Source organism: Mobula hypostoma, chromosome 1, assembly GCF_963921235.1.
Source record: "Mobula hypostoma chromosome 1, sMobHyp1.1, whole genome shotgun sequence".
NCBI classification, from domain to species: Eukaryota; Metazoa; Chordata; class Chondrichthyes; order Myliobatiformes; family Myliobatidae; genus Mobula; species Mobula hypostoma.
In genome coordinates this window covers 158,660,443-158,681,439 of record NC_086097.1, presented here as the reverse complement: position 1 = coordinate 158,681,439, position 20,997 = coordinate 158,660,443, and the positions used below count along the sequence as shown (strand labels likewise).

At 42.3% G+C, this 20,997-nt stretch overlaps 1 protein-coding gene across 7 annotated transcripts in view; it reads right to left on the bottom strand.

Moving 5' to 3' along the window:
• tsnare1 (T-SNARE Domain Containing 1) overlaps positions 1-20,997 on the bottom strand; it is a 1,025,035-nt gene that overhangs the window by 476,258 nt on the left and 527,780 nt on the right. For all 7 annotated transcript variants that reach the window (XM_063040571.1, XM_063040581.1, XM_063040628.1 and 4 more), the window contains one exon: positions 3,994-4,084. In XM_063040571.1, coding sequence (XP_062896641.1) covers positions 3,994-4,084 — 91 coding nt within the window. The remainder of the gene's footprint in view (positions 1-3,993; positions 4,085-20,997) is intronic.

Sequence of the window (20,997 nt, the reverse complement as noted above, 5' to 3'; positions counted from 1 at the left end):
GGAAGGTTTTCAGAGCCTGCAGAGGGACTTGGACCAGCTGGAAAAATGGGCTGAAAAATGGCAGATGGAGTTTAATGCAGACAAGTGTGAGGTATTGCACGTTGCAAGGACAAACCAAGGTAGAACATACAGGGTTAATGGTAAGGCACTGAGGAGTGCAGTGGAACAGGGGGATCTGGGAATACAGATACAAAATTCCCTAAAAGTGGCGTCACAGGTAGATAGGGTTGTAAAGAGAGCTTTTGGTACATTGGCCTTTATTAATCAAAGTATTGAGTATAAGAGCTGGAATGATATGATGAGGTTGTATAAGGCATTGGTGAGGCCGAATCTGGAGTATTGTGTTCAGTTTTGGTCACCAAATTACAGGAAGGATATAAATAAGGTTGAAAGAGTGCAGAGAAGGTTTACAAGGTTGTTGCCGAGAAAGGTTGAAAAGGTTAGGACTTTATTCCCTGGAGCGTAGAAGAATGAGGGGAGATTTGATAGAGGTATATAAAATTATGATGGGTATAGATAGAGTGAATGCAAGCAGGCTTTTTCCACTGAGGCAAGGGGAGAAAAAAACCAGAGGACATGGGTTGAGGGTGAGGGGGGAAAAGTTTAAAGGGAACATTGTGGGGGGCTTCTTCACAGAGAGAGTGGTGGGAGTATGGAATGAGCTGCCAGACGAGGTAGTAAATGTGGGTTCTTTTTTAACATTTAAGAATAAATTGGACAGATACATGGATGGGAGGTGTATGGAGGGATATGGTCCGTGTGCAGGTCAGTGGGACTAGGCAGAAAATGGTTCGGCACAGCCAAGAAGGGCCAAAAGGCCTATTTCTGTGCTGTAGTTTCTATGGTTCTATGGAAAGGAAGAGGGGAGAAGGCAGAATAAAAATATTGAGGGAGTAGGAGGAGCACAAGCTGGCAGAAGGGAAGGGGAGAGTGGTAGGAAGAAGTGAGATTGGTATGAAAAGCTGTGAGATAATTGGTGGAAGAGGTCAAAGGATGAAAAATACGGAACTTGATAGGTAAAGACAATGGGCCATTGAATAAAGGGAAGAGGTGGGAACTAGAGGGAAGAAGGTGTAAGAGATAGACAGGTTTGGAGATGGGCAAGCTTCCTCCCTTACTCACATGATTATCTTCGTTCTCACCTGGATGCACCAATCACTTGCCATCTCATGTTCTTCGCTTTCCCCCTTTTTTCTGGTTACTGCCTTCTGGTCTCAACCTGAAATCTTGACTGTTCATTTCCCTCCATAGATACTGCCAATCCTGCTGGGTTTGCCTGGCATTTTTTGTGTGTTGCTCTAGATTTTCCCCATCTTCAGTCTTTCACGTGTCTGGAGTTGAATGGTGCTGATGGATCCCAAACAAACCCTAAGTGCATAGGTTATTGATGATGATAGAGTTTAGAAAACTCTCAGCCCTTAGCGGATGACTGGGAGCAGAGTGATGAAGCATCATTTGTTTCTTTTCACCTTATATGTCAACACTTTGGATGACAGAATTGATGGCTTTGTAGCCAAGTTTGAAGAAGTTACAAAGATAGATGCAGGGGTAGGTAGTGTTGAGGAAGCAAAGAGTCTGCAGAAGGACTTGGACCAGTTGGGAGAATAGACAAAGAAGTGGCAGATGGAATATAGTATAGGAAAGTGTGTGGTCATGCATTTTGGCAGAAGGGATAAAGGCAGAAACTATTTTCCAAATAGGGAGTAAATTCAAAAATCAAAAGTGCAAAGGGACTTGGAAGTCTTTGTTAACTTGCTGGTTGAGTTGGTGTTAAGGAAGGCATTCATTTGAGAGGACTGGAATATAAGAGCAAGGATGTGATGCTGAGGCTTTATGAAGCATGGTGGATCTCACTGAAACCCTTCGAATATTGAGTAGCCTAGATAGAGTGGATGTGGAGAGGATGTTTCCTAGGACCAGAGAACACAGTCTCAGCATAGAGAAATGTCCATTTAGAACAGAGCTAAGAAGGAATTTCTTTATCCAGAGGGTGGTGAATCTCTGAAATTCATTGCCACGTATGGCTATGAAGGTCAAGTTATTGAGTATATTTCAAGCAAAGGTTGATAGTTTCTTGATAAGTCAGCACGTCAAAGGTTATGGGGAGCAGGCGGGAGAATGATATCGAGAGAGATAATAAATCAGCCATGATGGAATGATGGAATGAACTCAATGGGTCAAGTTGCCTAATTTTGCTCCAGTGTCCCATGGTCTTATCGTCCAAGTAATTTGCTGGAATGCATTTGTTCTACTTTTGTGCATTTGATAAAATTGTGTAATTTCTCAAATTGCTTGGAGCATGCCAGTATTGCAGCTGTATTGAAACAGCTCATCTAAAGTGGAGCATAATCCTGGGATGTAGGTGGGGACTTTGTCTCTTTGTAATCACATTGGTATATGTCACCACATTTGCCAGGTTCCATTTTTATCAATCAACCCATAGCCAGAAAATCACTTGTCGTGGTCTTCCCTTAGTCAAATTACTACCTGAAGTATTCCCTAAGAATACTGCTCATTCTCATTCTCATCTCCGTGCTCCCACTTGGCAATATCATCAGAAAACAAGATTGCTAATGGCATCGACCTTTACATCACTGTCACTTCTGTGCAGGATATGCCTTTTATACGTAGCATCGGGGCGGGGGGAGACTTAGTTGATAGTAATACTTATTCATAGCAACTACTGGATTAGATTCAGATGAAGACATACAGAAAATTTCCTGCGCCCTGATTTTGCATGGTGTCGCAAACACAAATCAAGGATTGAAACAACAGAGAACTGAATGTATTCAGTGCAATAACCAACCAAAACACACCCACACACAAAAAAAAATAACAAGGTAATTGTGAAGGCTCACTTAAGAAAGATTCAACCAAATACAGGATATCCAGTGAAAGTGGACAGGTTTATTGGGTGGGGAAGGGAGGAGATGAGGATACGGGCTGTATGTTAAATTGTCAGTGTCCTGGACTAGGCCCCAAGTGAAATATATACTACTACAAAGAGACACACAGTTCATCATTGATTTGGGAGCTGAGATGCTATGGAATTGGGGATCTTGGCCTGAAACTAGATAGATGTGGTGGCAGCAGCCATGGTAGTTTAATAGCAGTGATAGCAGCCATTATTTGGATCAGAATAGAAATCACAACAATGTTCTAGTTTAAATGTGCTGAGGCATGATGAATGGAAAATAATGTTTTTAAGTTTGGCACTCAGGCAATCACCATTGATCACACGTTGACAGCTGGATTTTATCAACTTGGATATTTTTATGATATAGGGCTCTTAGGTGATAAGTGCCCCGGCAAACTGCAGAATCTACAATTTATAGCATTTTTCACTTGCTCTACATCTCCTGACCCTTTATAACTTTGATAATGATGTTACCTATTAGTGCATCCTCACTTTGGCAAGAGGTGTCAGCACGCTCAGATCCAAGCAATGCTCTGATTTCATTTTTCTTAAATTGGATTCCAATATTCTCCAATCCATTTCACAGACTATGTTCAGCAACTGTTTATACTGAAAGGGAGGGCCCACCTTACATTGACCACATGCCAAGTTTCCCTCTTATGGTGATAATCTTGTCAATCTTAGGCCATAATTCTCTGTACTTTTCCGTGAATGTGACAAATCAGTTCATTCAGAAGCAGAACAGATGTGGTAGCTTAGGCAGAACTGTCTATTAAAATAGAGGGGAAAAAACTGCTCAAAACCTCTGGTGCATCAGTCTCAAAAAAGGGAGATTTACATATTAAATGGAATTTCATTATTGATGGATTAATAAAACTTGAATTTAAAATCGATTAATAATTCAGGATGCAAAAGTGCAATGACTACATTAGTTAAAATGGATAACAGCCAAGGCAAGAAGTAATTATATTTTATATGCAAATCTTGCCAGTTTTAATTTTCTGGCAATTACATTTTGGTTTCAGGATTCATTTGCATAATATCTGAAATTATTGTAACATTTCAGCTGCACTTACCCTGGACGATCCGCGTACTATTTCCGAGAGCTGCTTAATATACTTTGTCGATGAACTGATGGTTTTATTCGTCTCCTGCTGAGTTGTATGCCTTTGGCAAGACAGAAAGGAGGAGGAAACAATAAATAAAATAAACAGTATGTTTGAAATAAATCAGCTGAAATAACTGTGGAAAGAACAACGATTAGGATGTAATCATCAAAGAGATTTAAATAGAAATATTTCTAAGTTATTGGAAAATTTCAATGTGTTCTCACCAATTTATGATGTAAAGATGATATTTAAGCTATTTGAATGTTTTAGCTGTGATAATTCAAGTCAGACTTTTTAAATGACTCTGGCTTTGTATTTTTCTATGCCAGAAAACAGTGCAGAAAATTTTGTGCTATATCTGTAAAACATTTTTGAAAGATGGAAGTAATAAAATCTTAATTATCTGCCTTTTTGGATTCTATCCCACAGTGGATATTCACCCATTAATCCGACCATTGATGAACACCTCCACTCATTAACCCATCTCACCACCCCGGCTACATGCACATCACCTAGAGTCACTTATGTACATACAGTCAGTCTGTGTATACACAGTCTATACACAGACTTTACGCTTATTGTGCTTTTTATCAGAATCAGGTTTAATAACACTGGCATATGTCGTGAAGTTTGTTAACTTTGCAGCAGCAGTACAATGCAATAAATGATAAATGTAGAAAAAAAGCCAAATTCCAGTAAATATATGTATGTATAGTAAATAGTTAAATTAGAATAAGCAGTGCAACAACATAAATGAAAAAATAGTTAGTTAGTGTTCGTGGGTTCAATTTCCTTTTAGAAATTGGATAACAGGGGGTAAGAAGCTGTTTCTGAATCTCTGAGTGTGTGCCTTCAGCATTCTTACCTCTTTCCTGATGGTAACAATGAGAAGAGGGCATTGCCTGGGTGGTGGAGGTTCTTAATGTTCTACGCTACCTTTCTGAGACCGCAACTTGAAGATGTCCTGGACACTAGAAGGCTAATATCCATGATGGAGCTGACTAATTTTACAACTCTCTGAGCAACACACACAAAATGCTGGAGGAACTCCATGGGCCAGGCAGCATCAATAGAAAAGAGTAAACAGTCTTTCGGGCCGAGACACTTCATCAGGACTCGTGTATAAAATGGAACAATGGTAACAGATGAGGTACAAATTAGCATTGAAACCAGAAAATAACAGCAGACTTGAGAGGCTGCAAGGCCTAGTCTTCTTTCCATGTAGCAGGAACACTGGACAGGGGCACATTGGGTATAAATGACAGGGAGGGTCTAGAGGAAAGACCACAAAAGTGATGAGAGGAGGTGTCAGTCAGCAAGGACCAAATCCAGTTGAAAGCACATTTGAAGAGAAATAATGTATCAGCCACGATGAAATGTTGGAGCAGACTTGATGGGCCAAATGGCCTAATTCTGTTCCTATATCTTATGGTCTTATTTGTTTGTGTGTATTATTAAGTACCTCAGATGAATGTATAGTATGCCCCTCCATAAACAGTCAAATGTAAATTCTTATGCTCAATCCTTATTGAGAATCTAAAACAACAGGAAGGAAATCCAGTATGAATGTTAACTTACAAAACTAATTTACTGAAGTGAAACAGATCTTTTTGACCAATAGTATAGGGAACATGAAGAATGATGATTGTACACCAACATAGCGTTGTTTGCTATCTTTGCATCTTTAAGATAGTGCCAGTGATACATAGTGATGTTTTGCAAGCAGCTCATAAAACTTTCAGATATGCTCCTTCTGAGCTATTATCATTGCAATCTGCAGCCTATAATTTCCCTTTAAGTACTATTTAAATGAACTAATTCTTAAAATGGGTTCTTATGGGTGTCTTGCTTTGTGGCTACCTATGAGCAAGCAAATCTCAAGGTTGTATAATTTATACATTCTTTGATAAAAAATGAATCTTGAATCTTGAAATCATGGCTGGGGACTTTAGCCAGGCTTGCTTGAAGAAATCTCTGCTGACTTATCAGTAACATAACACCTGCAGCACCAGGGGTCCCAACACACTCAACCACTATTATAATACCATAAGGAATACCTACCATTGCATCCCTGAACAGCATTTTAGAAAACCTGATTATCTGGCTTTCCTCTTCTTACCTAAAGAGCAAGAGGCTAAAGAGCAAGACTGCTGAGGTAAGTACAACATTGAGGTGGGTGTGGGAGGCAGAGAAGCAGCTGCAGGGATGCTTCAAGTCGGTGGACTGGGCCATGTTCAAGGACTCATCAGAGGATCTGAACGAATATACCACGGTTGTCACAGAATTCATAAAATCAGTCATGGATGATGGTGTCCCCACAAAATTATTCGGAGTCCTCTCCAACCAGAAGCCCTGGATGAAACAAGAGATTTGCAATCTACTGAGGGCCAGATCTGGTGACCAAGAAAAATATAAAAGGTCCAGGTACAACCTCCAAAAATCCAGTTCACATGTGGAGGGGCAACTCTGAACCAAACTTAAACCACTGAACTTTGCCCGACAGCTGTGACAGGGCTTAAGTGCTATCACCTCCTACAAATAAAACCAAAAGACATATGTAACAACAAGTTTTCACTCCCAGATGAGCTCAGTGCTATTTCTGCTCGCTTTTTCCAACAAAACATGGAGGCACCTACATGAACTCCCACATCCCTTGACGACCCTGTGAGACTACAGTGAGAGCATCCTTCAGGAGGCTGAACCCATAGAAAGCATCTGGCCCACAAGGGGTACCTGGCCAAGTATTGAAGACCTGTGCTAGCCAACTGGCTGGAGTGTTCACTGATATCTTTAACTTCTCAAATCAGCAGTCTGTGTTACGTATCTGCTTTAAGCAGGACTCCAATTATACCAGTGCCAAGAAGATTGTAACCTGCCTCAATGACTATCATCCAGTAGCTGTACATCCACTGTTCTGTTGTTGGTGATGAAACATATCAATTGCTGCATGAGGTACAAATTGGATCAACTCCCAATTTGCCTATTGTCACAAGTCAACAGCAGATGCCATCTCATTCGCTTTTCACTCAAGACATTTGGACAGGGAAGGTGCAAACATCAGGATGCCCTTCATTGACGACAGCTCTGCATTCAACATTATTATCCCCTCAAAACTAATCAATAAGCTACAACAACTGGGCCTCAATAACCCTTTGCACAATTGCATCCTCGATTTCCTGGCTTGCCGACCCCAGTCAGTTCAGATTGGCAACATCTCCTCCACAGCCACCATTAGCACGGGTGCAGCACAAGGCTGCGTGCTTCGCCTCCTGTTCGACTCCTGCTGTACATATGACTGGGAGGCTAAGTACAGCTGCAATGCCATATTTAAGTTTCCCAATGAAAGCACTATTGTTGGCCGTATCAAAGGTTGTGATGGATCAGCATATGTGAGTGATATTGGCAGAATAGTACAAAAGTAGTAAGTTCCCACTCTATATCAGCAAAACCAAAGAGCTGATTACTGGCTACCGAAGGAGGAATCTGGGAGTCTCATTAGGAGCGCAGTGGAGAGGGTCAGCTGATAATTCCTTGGCGTTATCGTTTCAGAGGTTTAGTCCTGGACACAGCACGTAATTGCCATTACAAGGAAGGCACGACAACACCTCTACTTTCTTAGAAGTTTGAGAAGATTTGGCATGCCATCTAAATATTTGATGAACTTCTACAGATGCACAGTGGAGAGTATAATGTCTTGATTGCACCATGGTCTGGTATGGAAAGACCTATAGGATGGTGGGAAAGGCCTTGATAGTGTGGATGTGGGGAGGATGTTTCCTATGGTGAGAGAGTCTACGACCAGAGGACACAGTCTCAGAATAGAGGGATGTCAGTTTAGAACAGAGATGAGGAGGAATTTCTTTAGAATCAGAGAATAGTGAATCTGTGGAATTCTTTGCTACAGGCAGCTGTGGAGGTCAAGTCTTTATATATGTTTAAGGTAGAGGCCAATAGACTCTTGATTGGTCAGGGCATGAAGGGATATGGGGGCAAGGCAGGAGATTGAGGCTGAGAGGAAAATGGATTAGCTATGATGAAATGACAGAACAGACTCGATGGGCCAAATGGCCTAAATCTGCTCCTATATCTTATGGTCATATAGCTTTATGGCACGTGGCCAAGTGGTTAAGGCATCGGTCTAGTGATCTGAAGGTCGCTAGTTTGAGCCTCAGCTGAGGCAGCGTGTTGTGTCCTTGAGCAAGGCACTTAACCACACAAAGCTCTGCGACGACACCGGTGCCAAGCTGTATCGGCCCGAGTGCCCTTCCCTTGGACAACATCGGCGGCGTGGAGAGGGGAGACTTGCAGCATGGGCAACTGCTGGTCTTCCATACAACCTTGCACAGGCCTGCGCCCTGGAAACCTTCCAAGGCGCAAATCCATGGTCTTACAAGACTTAATGGATGCCTATTATGGATTCGAAGAAGGAGTCTGAGAGTCTGAGTGAGAGTGCCGAGAAAGACATTTTTGAAATTTTCGTTATTTTTTTTTCTCCAACGGTGTTCTGAGAGGCGGGACTGCGCAGGCGTGTGACGTCGGGCAGTGCAGTGTGGCAGATTTAAAAGGGCAGAAATCCTGCTTCGGGTTTGATTTGAAGAAGGAGTCTGAGAGTCTGAGTGGGAGTGCTGAGAAAGACATTTTTGAAATTTTCGTTTTTTTTTCTCCAACGGCATTCTGAGAGGCAGGACTGCGCAGGCGTGTGACGTCGGGCAGTGCAGCGCAGCAGATTTAAAAGGAACAGAGCCTCATAGAGCGGGCAGTGTAGTTTGCGGGCGGCGGAGTGAGACTCTAAGACTTAAGAGTTTCGGCTCAACGGGCTTAGGCGAAAACGGGCGAGGCGAGGAAGGTTTGGCATTCATTTTCTGTTGTTATTTGAGGAGAGGGGCAGTATGAGTGTGAGGGCAGTTTGCTGTTCTCGGTGTCGGATGTGGGAGGCCCTGGAGTCTCCAAGCCTCCTGGACGTCTACATCTGCGCCAAGTGCATTGAGATGCAGCTCCTAAGGGACCGCGTTACGGAACTGGAGCTGCAGCTCGATGACCTTCATTTGGTCAGGGAGAGTGAGGAGTTGATAGAGAGGAGTTGCAGGCGGGTGGTCACGCCGGGGCCACGGGAGGCAGACAAGTGGGTCACGGTTAGGAGGGGGAAGGAGAAGAGTCAGGTAATAGAGAGTACCCCGGTGGCTGTGCCCCTTAACAATAGGTACTCCTGTTTGAGTACTGTTCGGGGGGACAGCTTACCCGGGGGAAGCGACAGTGGCCGTGCCTCCGGCACAGAGTCCGGCCCTGTAGCTCAGAAGGGTAGGGCAAGGAAGAGGAGGGCAGTTGTGATGGGGGACTCGATAGTAAGGGGGTCAGATAGGCGATTCTGTGGACGCAGTCCAGAGACCCGGATGGTAGTTTGCCTCCCTGGTGCCAGGGTCCGGGATATTTCTGATCGTGTCCAAGATATCCTGAAGTGGGAGGGTGAGGAGCCAGAGGTCATGGTACATATAGGTACCAATGACATAGGTAGGAAAAGGGATGAGGTCCTGAAAGGAGAATATAGGGAGCTGGGAAGGGAGTTGAGAAAAAGGACCGCAAAGGTAGTAATCTCGGGATTACTGCCTGTGCCACGTGACAGTGAGAGTAGGAATGCGATGAGGTGGAGGATAAATGCGTGGCTGAGGGATTGGAGCAGGGGGCAGTGATTCAAGTTTTTGGATCATTGGGACCTCTTTTGGCGCAGGCGTGACCTGTACAAAAAGGACGGGTTACACTTGAATCCTAGGGGGACCAATATCCTGGCAGGGAGATTAGCGAGGGCTACTGAGGTGACTTTAAACTAGAATGGTTGGGGGGTGGGAATCAAATTAAAGAGGCTAGGCATGAGGAGGTTAGTTCACAACAGGGGGATGGGAACCAGTGCAGAGAGACAGAGGGGTGTAAAGCGAGGGTATAAGCAAAAAGTACTAAGGAGAAAAGTAAAAGTGGCAGGCCGACAAATCCAGGGCAAGCATTAAAAGGGGCCACTTTTCAACATAATTGTATAAGGGCTAAGAGAGTTGTAAAAGAGCGCCTGAAGGCTTTGTGTGTCAATGCAAGGAGCATTCGTAATAAGGTGGATGAATTGAAAGTGCAGATTGTTATTAATGATTATGATATACTTGGGATCACAGAGACATGGCTCCAGGGTGACCAAGGATGGGAGCTCAACGTTCAGGGATATTCAATATTCAGGAGGGATGGACATGAAGGAAGGGGAGGTGGGGTGGCGTTGCTGGTTAAAGAAGAGATTAACGCAATAGAAAGGAAGGACATAAGCCGGGAAGATGTGGAATCGATATGGGTAGAGCTGCGTAACACTAAGGGGCAGGAGACGCTGGTGGGAGACCTAACAGTAGTAGTGAGGTCGGAGATGGTATTAAACAGGAAATTTGAAATGTGTGCAATAAAGGAACAGCAGTTATAATGGGTGACTTCAATCTACATGTAGATTGGGTGAACCAAATTGGTAAAGGTGCTGAGGAAGAGGATTTCTTGGAATGTATGCGGGATGGTTTTTTGAACCAACATGTCGAGGAACCAACTAGAGAGCAGGCTATTCTGGACTGGGTTTTGAGCAATGAGGAAGGGTTAATTAGCAATCTTGTCGTGAGAGGCCCCTTGGGTAAGAGTGACCATAATATGGTGGAATTCTTCATTAAGATGGAGAGTGACATAGTTAATTCAGAAACAAAGGTTCTGAACTTAAAGAGGGGTAACTTTGAAGGTATGAGACGTGAATTAGCTAAGATAGACTGGCAAATGACACTTAAAGGATTGACGGTGGATATGCAATTGCAAGCATTTAAAGGTTGCATGGATGAACTACAACAATTGTTCATCCTAGTTTGGCAAAAGAATAAATCAAGGAAGGTAGTGCACCCGTGACTGACAAGAGAAATTAGGGATAGTATCAATTCCAAAGAAGAAGTATACAAATTAGCCAGAGAAAGTGGCTCACCTGAGGACTGGGAGAAACTCAGAGTTCAGCAGAGGAGGACAAAGGGCTTAATTAGGAAGGGGAAAAAAGATTATGAGAGAAAACTGGCAGGGAACATAAAAACTGACTGTAAAAGCTTTTATAGATATGTAAAAAGGAAAAAAACTGGTAAAGACAAATGTAGGTCCCCTACAGACAGAAACAGGTGAATTGATTATGGGGAGCAAGGACATGGCAGACCAATTGAATAATTACTTTGGTTCTGTCTTCACTAAGGAGGACATAAATAATCTTCCAGAAATAGTAGGGGACAGAGGGTCCAGTGAGATGGAGGAACTGAGCGAAATACATGTTAATAGGGAAGTGGTGTTAGGTAAATTGAAGGGATTGAAGGCAGATAAATCCCCAGGGCCAGATGGTCTGCATCCTAGAGTGCTTAAGGAAGTAGCCCAAGAAATAGTGGATGCATTAGTGATAATTTTTCAAAACTCGTTAGATTCTGGACTAGTTCCTGAGGATTGGAGGGTGGCTAATGTAACCCCACTTTTTAAAAAAGGAGGGAGAGAGAAACCGGGGAATTATAGACCGGTTACCCTAACGTCGGTGGTGGGGAAACTGCTGGAGTCAGTTATCAAAGATGTGATAACAGCACATTTGGAAAGCGGTGAAATCATCGGACAAAGTCAGCATGGATTTGTGAAAGGAAAATCATGTCTGATGAATCTCATGGAATTTTTTGAGGATGTAACTAGTAGAGTGGATAGGGGAGAACCAGTGGATGTGGTATATTTGGATTTTCAAAAGGCTTTTGACAAGGTCCCACACAGGAGATTAGTGTGCAAACTTAAAGCACACGGTATTGGGGGTAAGGTATTGATGTGGATGGAGAATTGGTTAGCAGACAGGAAGCAAAGAGTGGGAATAAATGGGACATTTTCAGAATGGCAGGCGGTGACTAGTGGGGTACCGCAAGGCTCAGTGCTGGGACCCCAGTTGTTTACAATATATATTAATGACTTGGATGAGGGAATTAAATGCAGCATCTCCAAGTTTGCGGATGACACAAAGCTGGGTGGCAGTGTTAGCTGTGAGGAGGATGCTAAGAGGATGCAGGGTGACTTGGATAGGTTGGGTGAGTGGGCAAATTCATGGCAGATGCAATATAATGTGGATAAATGTGAGGTTATCCACTTTGGTGGCAAAAATAGGAAAACAGATTATTATCTGAATGGTGGCCGATTAGGGAAAGGGGAGGTGCAACGAGACATGGGTGTCATTATACACCAGTCATTGAAAGTGGGCATGCAGGTACAGCAGGCGGTGAAAAAGGCGAATGGTATGCTGGCATTTATAGCGAGAGGATTCGAGTACAGGAGCAGGGACGTACTACTGCAGTTGTACAAGGCCTTGGTGAGACCACACCTGGAGTATTGTGTGCAGTTTTGGTCCCCTAATCTGAGGAAAGACATCCTTGCCATAGAGGGAGTACAAAGAAGATTCACCAGATTGATTTCTGGGATGGCAGGACTTTCATATGAAGAAAGACTGGATGAACTGGGCTTGTATTCGTTGAAATTTAGAAGATTGAGGGGGGATCTGATTGAAACGTATAAGATCCTAAAGGGATTGGACAGGCTAGATGCAGGAAGATTGTTCCCGATGTTGGGGAAGTCCAGAACGAGGGGCCACAGTTTGAGGATAGAGGGGAAGCCTTTTAGAACCGAGATTAGGAAAAACTTCTTCACACAGAGAGTGGTGAATCTGTGGAATTCTCTGCCACAGTTGAGGCCAGTTCATTGGCTATATTTAAGAGGGAGTTAGATATGGCCCTTGTGGCTACGGGGATCAGGGGGTACGGAGGGAAGGCTGGGGCGGGGTTCTGAGTTCAGCCATGATCATAATAAATGGTGGTGCAGGCTCGAAGGGCTGAATGGCCTACTCCTGCACCTATTTTCTATGTTTCTATGTTTATGGACTAATGCCCTTGAACAGAAAATCCTATACTATGTTGCTGGATATCGCCCAGTCCATCACGGGAAAAGCCCTCTCCACCACTGATCACATCTACAAGGAACTCTGTTGCGGGAAAACAACATCCATCTTCAAGAATCCCCATCATCATATCTTCTTGCTGCTGCCATCAGAAAGGAGGAACAGGAGCCTCACCTCCCACACGATCAGGTTCGGGAACATATATTTTCTCACAACCATTAGTCTCTTGAACCAGAGGGGATAAATTCATTCAACTTTATTCACCCCACTCTGAACCAATTCCATAACTGATTCAAGAATTCTACATCAGATTCTTGACATTTACTGCTTACTATTTTTTTTATTATTATTATTATTTTGTTTTGTTCCTTTTCTGTATTAGCACCTGTTTATTGTCTTTTTTGTACATTGGCTGTTCGCCTGTCTTTATTGTGTGCTGTTTTTCATTGATTCTATTGTGTTTCTTTGTATTTACTGTGATGACTACATGAAGATGATTCCCAGGGTAGTATATGGTGCCATATAAGTACTTTGATAATAAGCTTACTTTGAACTTTACACTTCACCAATGCAGTTGGAGCGAGGGGATTTGCAAGCAATACTGGTCAGTAATATTGTGGCTTTAAAATTTTCTATTTCTTTGCCTCAGTGTATAGTTGAACGGTGGCTTTAATGAGACAGGACAGGTTAGTACTTCTCCAACATAACAGCTGAATATCACTGTAGTACCACAAAGTGCCTACAGAATAATGGGAGTCAGACATTCTTATTCATGTAACATCCAGTACCTTTCATAACCAGATATTTGTCCGGTTACATTCTGCAAAATCTAATCAGTGCTGCATTAGCTATAGTAGGTGAAAGGGCCATATATACATTATACACAGTAACAAAATACGGTGCTTCTAATTTCTTGTGTTGCTTGAGGCTAAGCAATTTTGTGTTCATGTCCTCCCTTTCTGCAGTCACAGTTTAACTTTAAATGACCTATTTACATCTACATTATCCATGCCTCTCAGCAACTTAAAGATCTAGATCACGTCCCTCTCAATCTTACTTGCTCCAATGAGAACATATTAAATTCAAACAGACTATCTTCACAATTTAGTGTTTCAGGTCCGGAAATAATCTTTCTCACTTCTTCCCTGATCTGTTGCCAATTGTTCAATGTAATTCTGAAAGCAAGATGTTCACAATTAAACACAGTACTTCAAATCTGGTCATACCAACTGAGTCATATACTAAAAACACAAGAGATTCTGCAGATGCTGGGTATCTTGAGTAAAACGCACAAGATGTTGGAAGAACTCGGGCCACAATTATGGAGGGGAATGAACCGTCAACATTTCAGGCCGAGACCCACGAATCCTGATGAAGAGGGTCTGTTAAAACATCAACATTTCATTTCCCTTCACAGATACTGATTTACTTGCTGAGTTCCTCCAGCATTTTGTGTGTGTTGCATATATTTAAACAGCTTATGTCCGAGCACTCATTCCAATACTTGATTCACTGGGCAGAAAGGTGTGTAATATCAAACAGGTAGTTTCATGGAATGTCAAAAGGTTTTGTTGAATTGTTTGTCTTTATCAATGCAGAGAAAGGATTTTCACTTTAAATTCTTCATTATAAATAGAAATTCTTATTTATTTGATTTCCATCTACCTATTATTCATGCTAGATAGAATTCAACTTTGGTCATTTGTATTAAATGAGGTCAGCAGTTCAGATTAATTATTGAATACTACAGAGAGGCAAACAACAAGGCTAACCATCACAAGATATTATGATACTGGAGTAAAATTGATAGGATTTAAACAAAACTAAGCTGCCATCAAGACATTAAACGGACCAAAGAAACAGTATTTTATGTTTTCAAACTGAAGTGTAGACCTTAAAGAAAGTTCAAAGTTTAAAGGAAATTTATTATCAAAGTATATATATGTCACCATATACAACCATGAGGTTTATTTTCTTGCAGGCATGCTCAGTAAATCCAAGAAACATGATAGAATCAATGAAAGAGCATACCCAACAGGAAGGACAAACAACCAATGTGCAAAAGACCACAAACTATTAGACTAGATTATGAGGACACGCAGTCCTCTTTTATTGTCATTTAGTAATGCATGCATTAAGAAATGATACAATGTTCCTCCAGTATGATATCACAGAAACACAAGACAAACCAAGACTGAAAAACTGACAAAAACCACATAATTGTAACGTATAGTTACAACAGGGAGGGAGGAGAAGATGGCGGCACGAAGCAGCGCGCATGGCTGTTCCGAACGATATCATATCTGTGAGGTAGGATGCCGTGCACAATCCTGATTTGATAGAGACAGACGTGAAGAAGCATGGAGGAACATCTGGAGTAACTTCTGAAATGCCTGCTTCGCTGCCGTTGCCACTGCGCGATCGAGAATCTCTGGAGGGGAAGGCCCCAAATCCTCGGCCTTGCTTATTGCCAGGGCCAGGGTCAAAACGCTTGGCAGAGATGGTGCTCGGTGCTTGGTGTCGGAGAGCTGGTCAGAGGCTTGGGAGTTTTCGGACAGACTCGGAGTCGGACTGTGGTTGGATGCTTCCGGGATGCTGCATCGGCAGGTTTGTGGCGCTGGTGGTTTACCGTCTGCGTGAAATGATGGGACTTTTGAGAGACTTTGAGACTTTACCGTGCTCACGGTCTATTCTTATCAAATTACAGTATTGCTTTGCACTGTTGTAACTATATGTTATAATTATGTGGTTTTCGTCAGTTTTTCAGTCTTGGTTTTTATGTGTTTCTGTGATATCATTCTGGAAAAACATTATATCATTTCTTAATGCATGCATTTCTAAATGTCCTCATAATCTAAAAAAAACAGTGCAAAGTAATACCGTAATTTGATAAAGAACGGACCATGGGCACAGTAAAAAAAAGTCTCAAAGTCTCTCGAAAGTCCCATCGTCTTACGCAGATGATAGAAGGAAGAAAAACTCTCCCTGCCATGAAACTCCAGCGCCGCAAACTTGCCGATGCAGCACCCTGGAAGCACCCAACTACAGCCGACTCTTGAGTCTATCTGAAAACATCGAGCCTTCAACCAGCCCTCCAACACCAAGCACCAAGCACCATCTTTGCCGAGCGCTTCGACCCCGGCCCCGGCAACAGGCAATAGGCAAAGCCGAAGATTTGGGGCCTTCCCCTCCGGAGATTCTCGATCGCACAGTAGCGGCAGTAGCAAAGCGAGCATTTTAGAAGCTTCTCCAGATGTTCCTCTGTGCTTCTCACGTCTGTCTCCATCAAATCAGGATTGTGCACAGTACCTACTTAACAAATACAGACATAGTTTCGGAGCGGCCGCATGTGCTGCGTCACGCCGCAATCTTCTCCTCCCCTCGTCCTCAACTATGCAAATACAAAAGAAAAAAGGAGAAATAATAATAAATAAATAAACAATAAATATCAAGATGATGAGTCCTTAAAAGTTGAGTCCATAGATTGTGGGAACAGTTCCATGCTGAAGCAGGTGAAGTTGACGGAAGTTATCCCCTCGTGTTTAAGAACCTGACGGTTAAAGGGTAATAATTATTTCTGAACTTTGTGATGTGGGTCCTGAGGCTCCTGTACCTTCTTCGCAATGGCAGCAGTGAGAAGCAAGCATGGTGTGGGTGGTGGAATCCTTGCTAATGGATGCTGCTTTCAGTGACAGTGCTCTGTGTAGATGTCCTCAATGGTGGGGAGGGCTTTCCTGTGATGGACAGGGCCCTATCAACTACTTTTTGCGGGGCATTCCATTCAAGAGCATTGGTTTTTCCATCCCAGGCCGTGATCCAATCAGTCGATATACTCTCCACCAACCATCTATAGAAGTTTGCCAAAGTTTTAGATGTCATACCAAATCTTCGCAAACTCCTAAGGAATTAGTCATTGCCATACCTCCTTTGTGATTGCACTTACATGCTAGGCCCTGGACAGATCTAACACCGAGGAATTTAAATTGCTGACCCTCTCCACCTCTGAACCCCGAAGAGGACAGGCTCATCAACCTTCGATTCGCTGCTGCTGAAGTCCTTGGCCTTGCTGACATTGAGCGAGAGGTTGTTGTTGTGGCACCACTCAGCCAAATTTTCAATATCTCTACTGTATGCTGATTTGTCAACACCTTTGATTCAGCCAACAATCAGCAAACTTAAATATGGCATTGGAGCTGTGGTTAGTTTCACAGTCATAATTATAAAGCGAGTAGAGCAGAGGACTAAGCACATAGCCTTGTGGTGCACCTGTGCTGATGGAAATTGTAGAGGAGATGTTGTTGCCAATCTGAACTGACTGGGACCTGCAAGCCAGAAAATCGAGGATCCAGACGTGCAAGGAGATATTGAGGACAAGGTTTTGAAGCTTAATGGCTAATTTTATGGTGATGATAGTATTGAATGCACAACTGTAATCGATAAAAAGCGTCCTAATGTATTCACCTTTGTTGTCCAGGTGTTTCAGGGTTGAGTGAAGAGCCAACAAAATGGCAACTACTGGGGAGCTGTTATGCCAGTAGACAAATTACAGAGCATCCAAGTCACTTCAGTGTAATAACTCCAGTAAATTTTTAACCACAGATTTAGCTATTGAGCTCTAGGTACCTTTGATTTTCTCCCTGAAGAATACTTAATTTAAAACCTCTCTCAGCTAGCTCTCACAGATTAGGTTGCTGATCACAGCAGGCACATGATTCCAAGTTCCCACGCAACAAGCAGGGAAGCCAGCTTCATTGGGGAACATACGGTCACAGCTTTACATGCTATCCTTGGCTCATTGTGAGTGGGGCACCTTCTGAAAGGACATCCTTGAAAAATCAGGAAAAGTTTCATTTAACAATTACAGCAGCAAAGTTAACATCAGAAGGCAGAAAAAATGAAAAAAAACATGCATTTTTCAGAATCATGCTTGTATTCACTGTCTTAAATGATGTGACATCTGTTGTTTTGCAGCAGCAGGATTGCGCAAAGATATAAAATTACATACAAATTACAAAATAATATATTGTGCAAAAATAAAGGGAATAACAAGGTCGTGTTCAGAGATTCAGGGACCATCTTTTATAGCAACATTTAAAACCTCAGATCCTAAGCATTTTATACTGTTTTGAAGTGTACTCCTGCTAAGGAAAATACAAAGCAGCCATTAGGCAGATTAAAAATAACAATTTTTTTCCTTAACGATGCTTACTGAGGGATAAAGAACTGACAAAATATCAGAAATAAGAGACCTATATTCTCAGGAAAAGTACTATAGGACTTTTTATATCCACTTAAATGCACAGATAGACATTACTTTAATGCCTTCTGTATATTATGGTATCTCAGAACTGTATGGTATCCCCTTGTTTTTTTATTGATGCGCGCGCTTAGATTTTTGAGTTTCAGAATGGAGTTTTGGCCTTCTAACTCAGAGAGTGAAACAGCCTGAACCATGGATGTTACCAGTAGGAGACATCAAAATAATCCTGCTTAACACAGAAAATGCCAGAGGAACACAGGAGGTGTGGAGGGAAATGGAGAGTTGATGTTTTGGGTTGAGACCCTTCATCAGTACTGAGAGAACTAAAATAATCTAAACAAGAGAGCAGGGATGGGGTTTGTGGTTAAAAAGTAGCACCTACAGAAGAAACTCAGCTAGATAGGTATGTCGGTAAGGGGGAGATGGAAGCAAGTGGAAGAAGGTGACAAGTCTTGGTAATGAGGGTGGTGGGATAGCTCGAAAAGGTGAACAAAGAGACAATGAATGTGGGTGACTGGTGCAAGTGGGAAGGAGCGTAGGTTGGTTCTGAAAACAGAAAACTCAATGTTCAAACCACTGGGTTGTAGGTTACCCAAGAGGAATATGATTTGCTGTTCTTCTGCATTGCATTTGATTCACACTGGTAGTGGAGATCGCAGACAGACACATTGGTGTGGGGATTAGATTAGATTATGAGGACACTCAGTCCTCATTTATTGTCATTTAGAAATGCATGCATTAAAAATGATACAATATTCCTCCAGAGTGATATCACAGAAATACACAACAAACCAAGACTAAAACTGACAAAACCACATAATTATAACATATAGTTACAACAGTGCAAAGCAATACCATAATTTGATAAAGAACAGACCATGGGCACAGTAAAAAAAAGTCTCAAAGTTCCGATAACCTCATCATCTCACGCAGACGGTAGAAGGGAGAAACTCTCCCTGCCATGAACCGCCAAGCGCCGCAAACTTGCCGATGCAGCACCATTGGAAGCACCCGACCGCAGCGGACTCTGAGTCCATCCGAAAACTTTGAGCCTCCAACCAGCCCTCCGACACTGAGCACAGAGCACCATCCTCTGCCGAGCACTTCGACCCCGCCCCGGCTGCCGAGCAACAAGCAAAGCCGAGGACTCGGGGCCTTCCCCTCTGGAGATTCTGGATCACACAGTAATAGCGGCAGTGAAGCAGGCATTTCAGAAGTTTCACTAGATGTTCCTCTGTGCTCTCATGTCTGTCTCCATCAAATCAGGATTGTGCATGGCACCCTACTTGACAGATAACAGATGTCACGTCGCCATCTTCTCCTCGAGGAAATTAACCGAAATGGGGAGGAATTTGAAGTGACTTGCAATGGGAATAATGGTTTGTGAGGACAGTGGGTAAAATAGCATGGAAATGGCCACAGCAGACATGCAGAACAAATAAAATGAGAGAGAAAGGATGGAGGAACATAAATGGTGGAGATGAGCAATGGATGGTAATGCAGTGGAGGACGTACAGAATTAAGAGACAGTGCAGATTACAGCTGGAAGTGAAAGCTGTCAGCAATAATGCATCTAAAGAAGGTGGAAGACAGTGAAAGCTAAAAAGATCATAATGAATAAAGAGTGAAGCAAATCATTCCCAAGTTATATCAAGATTCAGTTCCTGAGATCTGTCAAACAGTTTGCAAGGTGAAAATGCAGGGACTTGCAATATATTCAAATAAAAAAAACAAAGGGTGACATATAGTTACATCAGGACATTTAACTCAACCACTTAGATATTCCTGTGAACCAAGTTCCCACATGACAGAATCCCTACAGCAGTGGCAAATCCATCCCACTAGTCTCATAAATCCGTAATACATTAGAAGGTGTTCATGAATACAAAGGGGATCCAAGAAAAGGAAAGAGCATTGGTGATAATGAAGGAAAGCAAGAAGGAGATATAATAGCCATATAACCATATAACATGAGCAGAGAGAAGGGAATAGTTAAGAACCATGATTCTCAGATTAAAGATGAGAGTGGGGCAGAGAAGGCAAGGTGAAGTTGGGGTGGAGACAGTTGGTGGGAGGTGTGGAGAAATGGATGGAGTACCATCATGAACTATAGCAACAGAAAGATGGCTACTTTGAAAGGGTTACAATAGAAGAAATAAATGATTACAGCTGGAAAAAGTAGATGAGAAAGTGAAGCTTCTGCTTCAGTTGACACTGGTGATGGATTAGCAACTTAATGCTAATATTACTGTACGTTCCCCCAGTAATGGGAAGTACAGTAATATCTTCAAATACTACTGTCTGAATATATTTGGTAATATATTCTGTTGGTAAGATATTACTGTATAATATCTTCTTTATTATTGATTCTAACAATTTGATTGCAGATGAAATGCTTCCTTTCACAACTATTAATTTTAGAAACAGATTTTATCACCCAGGCATGATACAATTACACTTAACCTCTGTATTTATGAATACATCCTTGCAATGAAAATGATAATATGCCAAAAGGTGGGTGGGTTTTCTGATAAAAGTTGCATGTTCCACTGTATTTTAAGCTGCAGGATTGTGATGCAAGTGAAAAAAAAAAGAACTGCTGTATTTTTTAAAACACAAGAATACAATGCAAATGATCAATACAGTAAATAGAGTTGCCACAAAAAAAAAGGTTCATCAGTTTGAATTAGTAATCATTCTTTACCTTCCCAATACAAGGCTAAACTGAAATATAATCTGTTTCTTTAGATGGAGATTA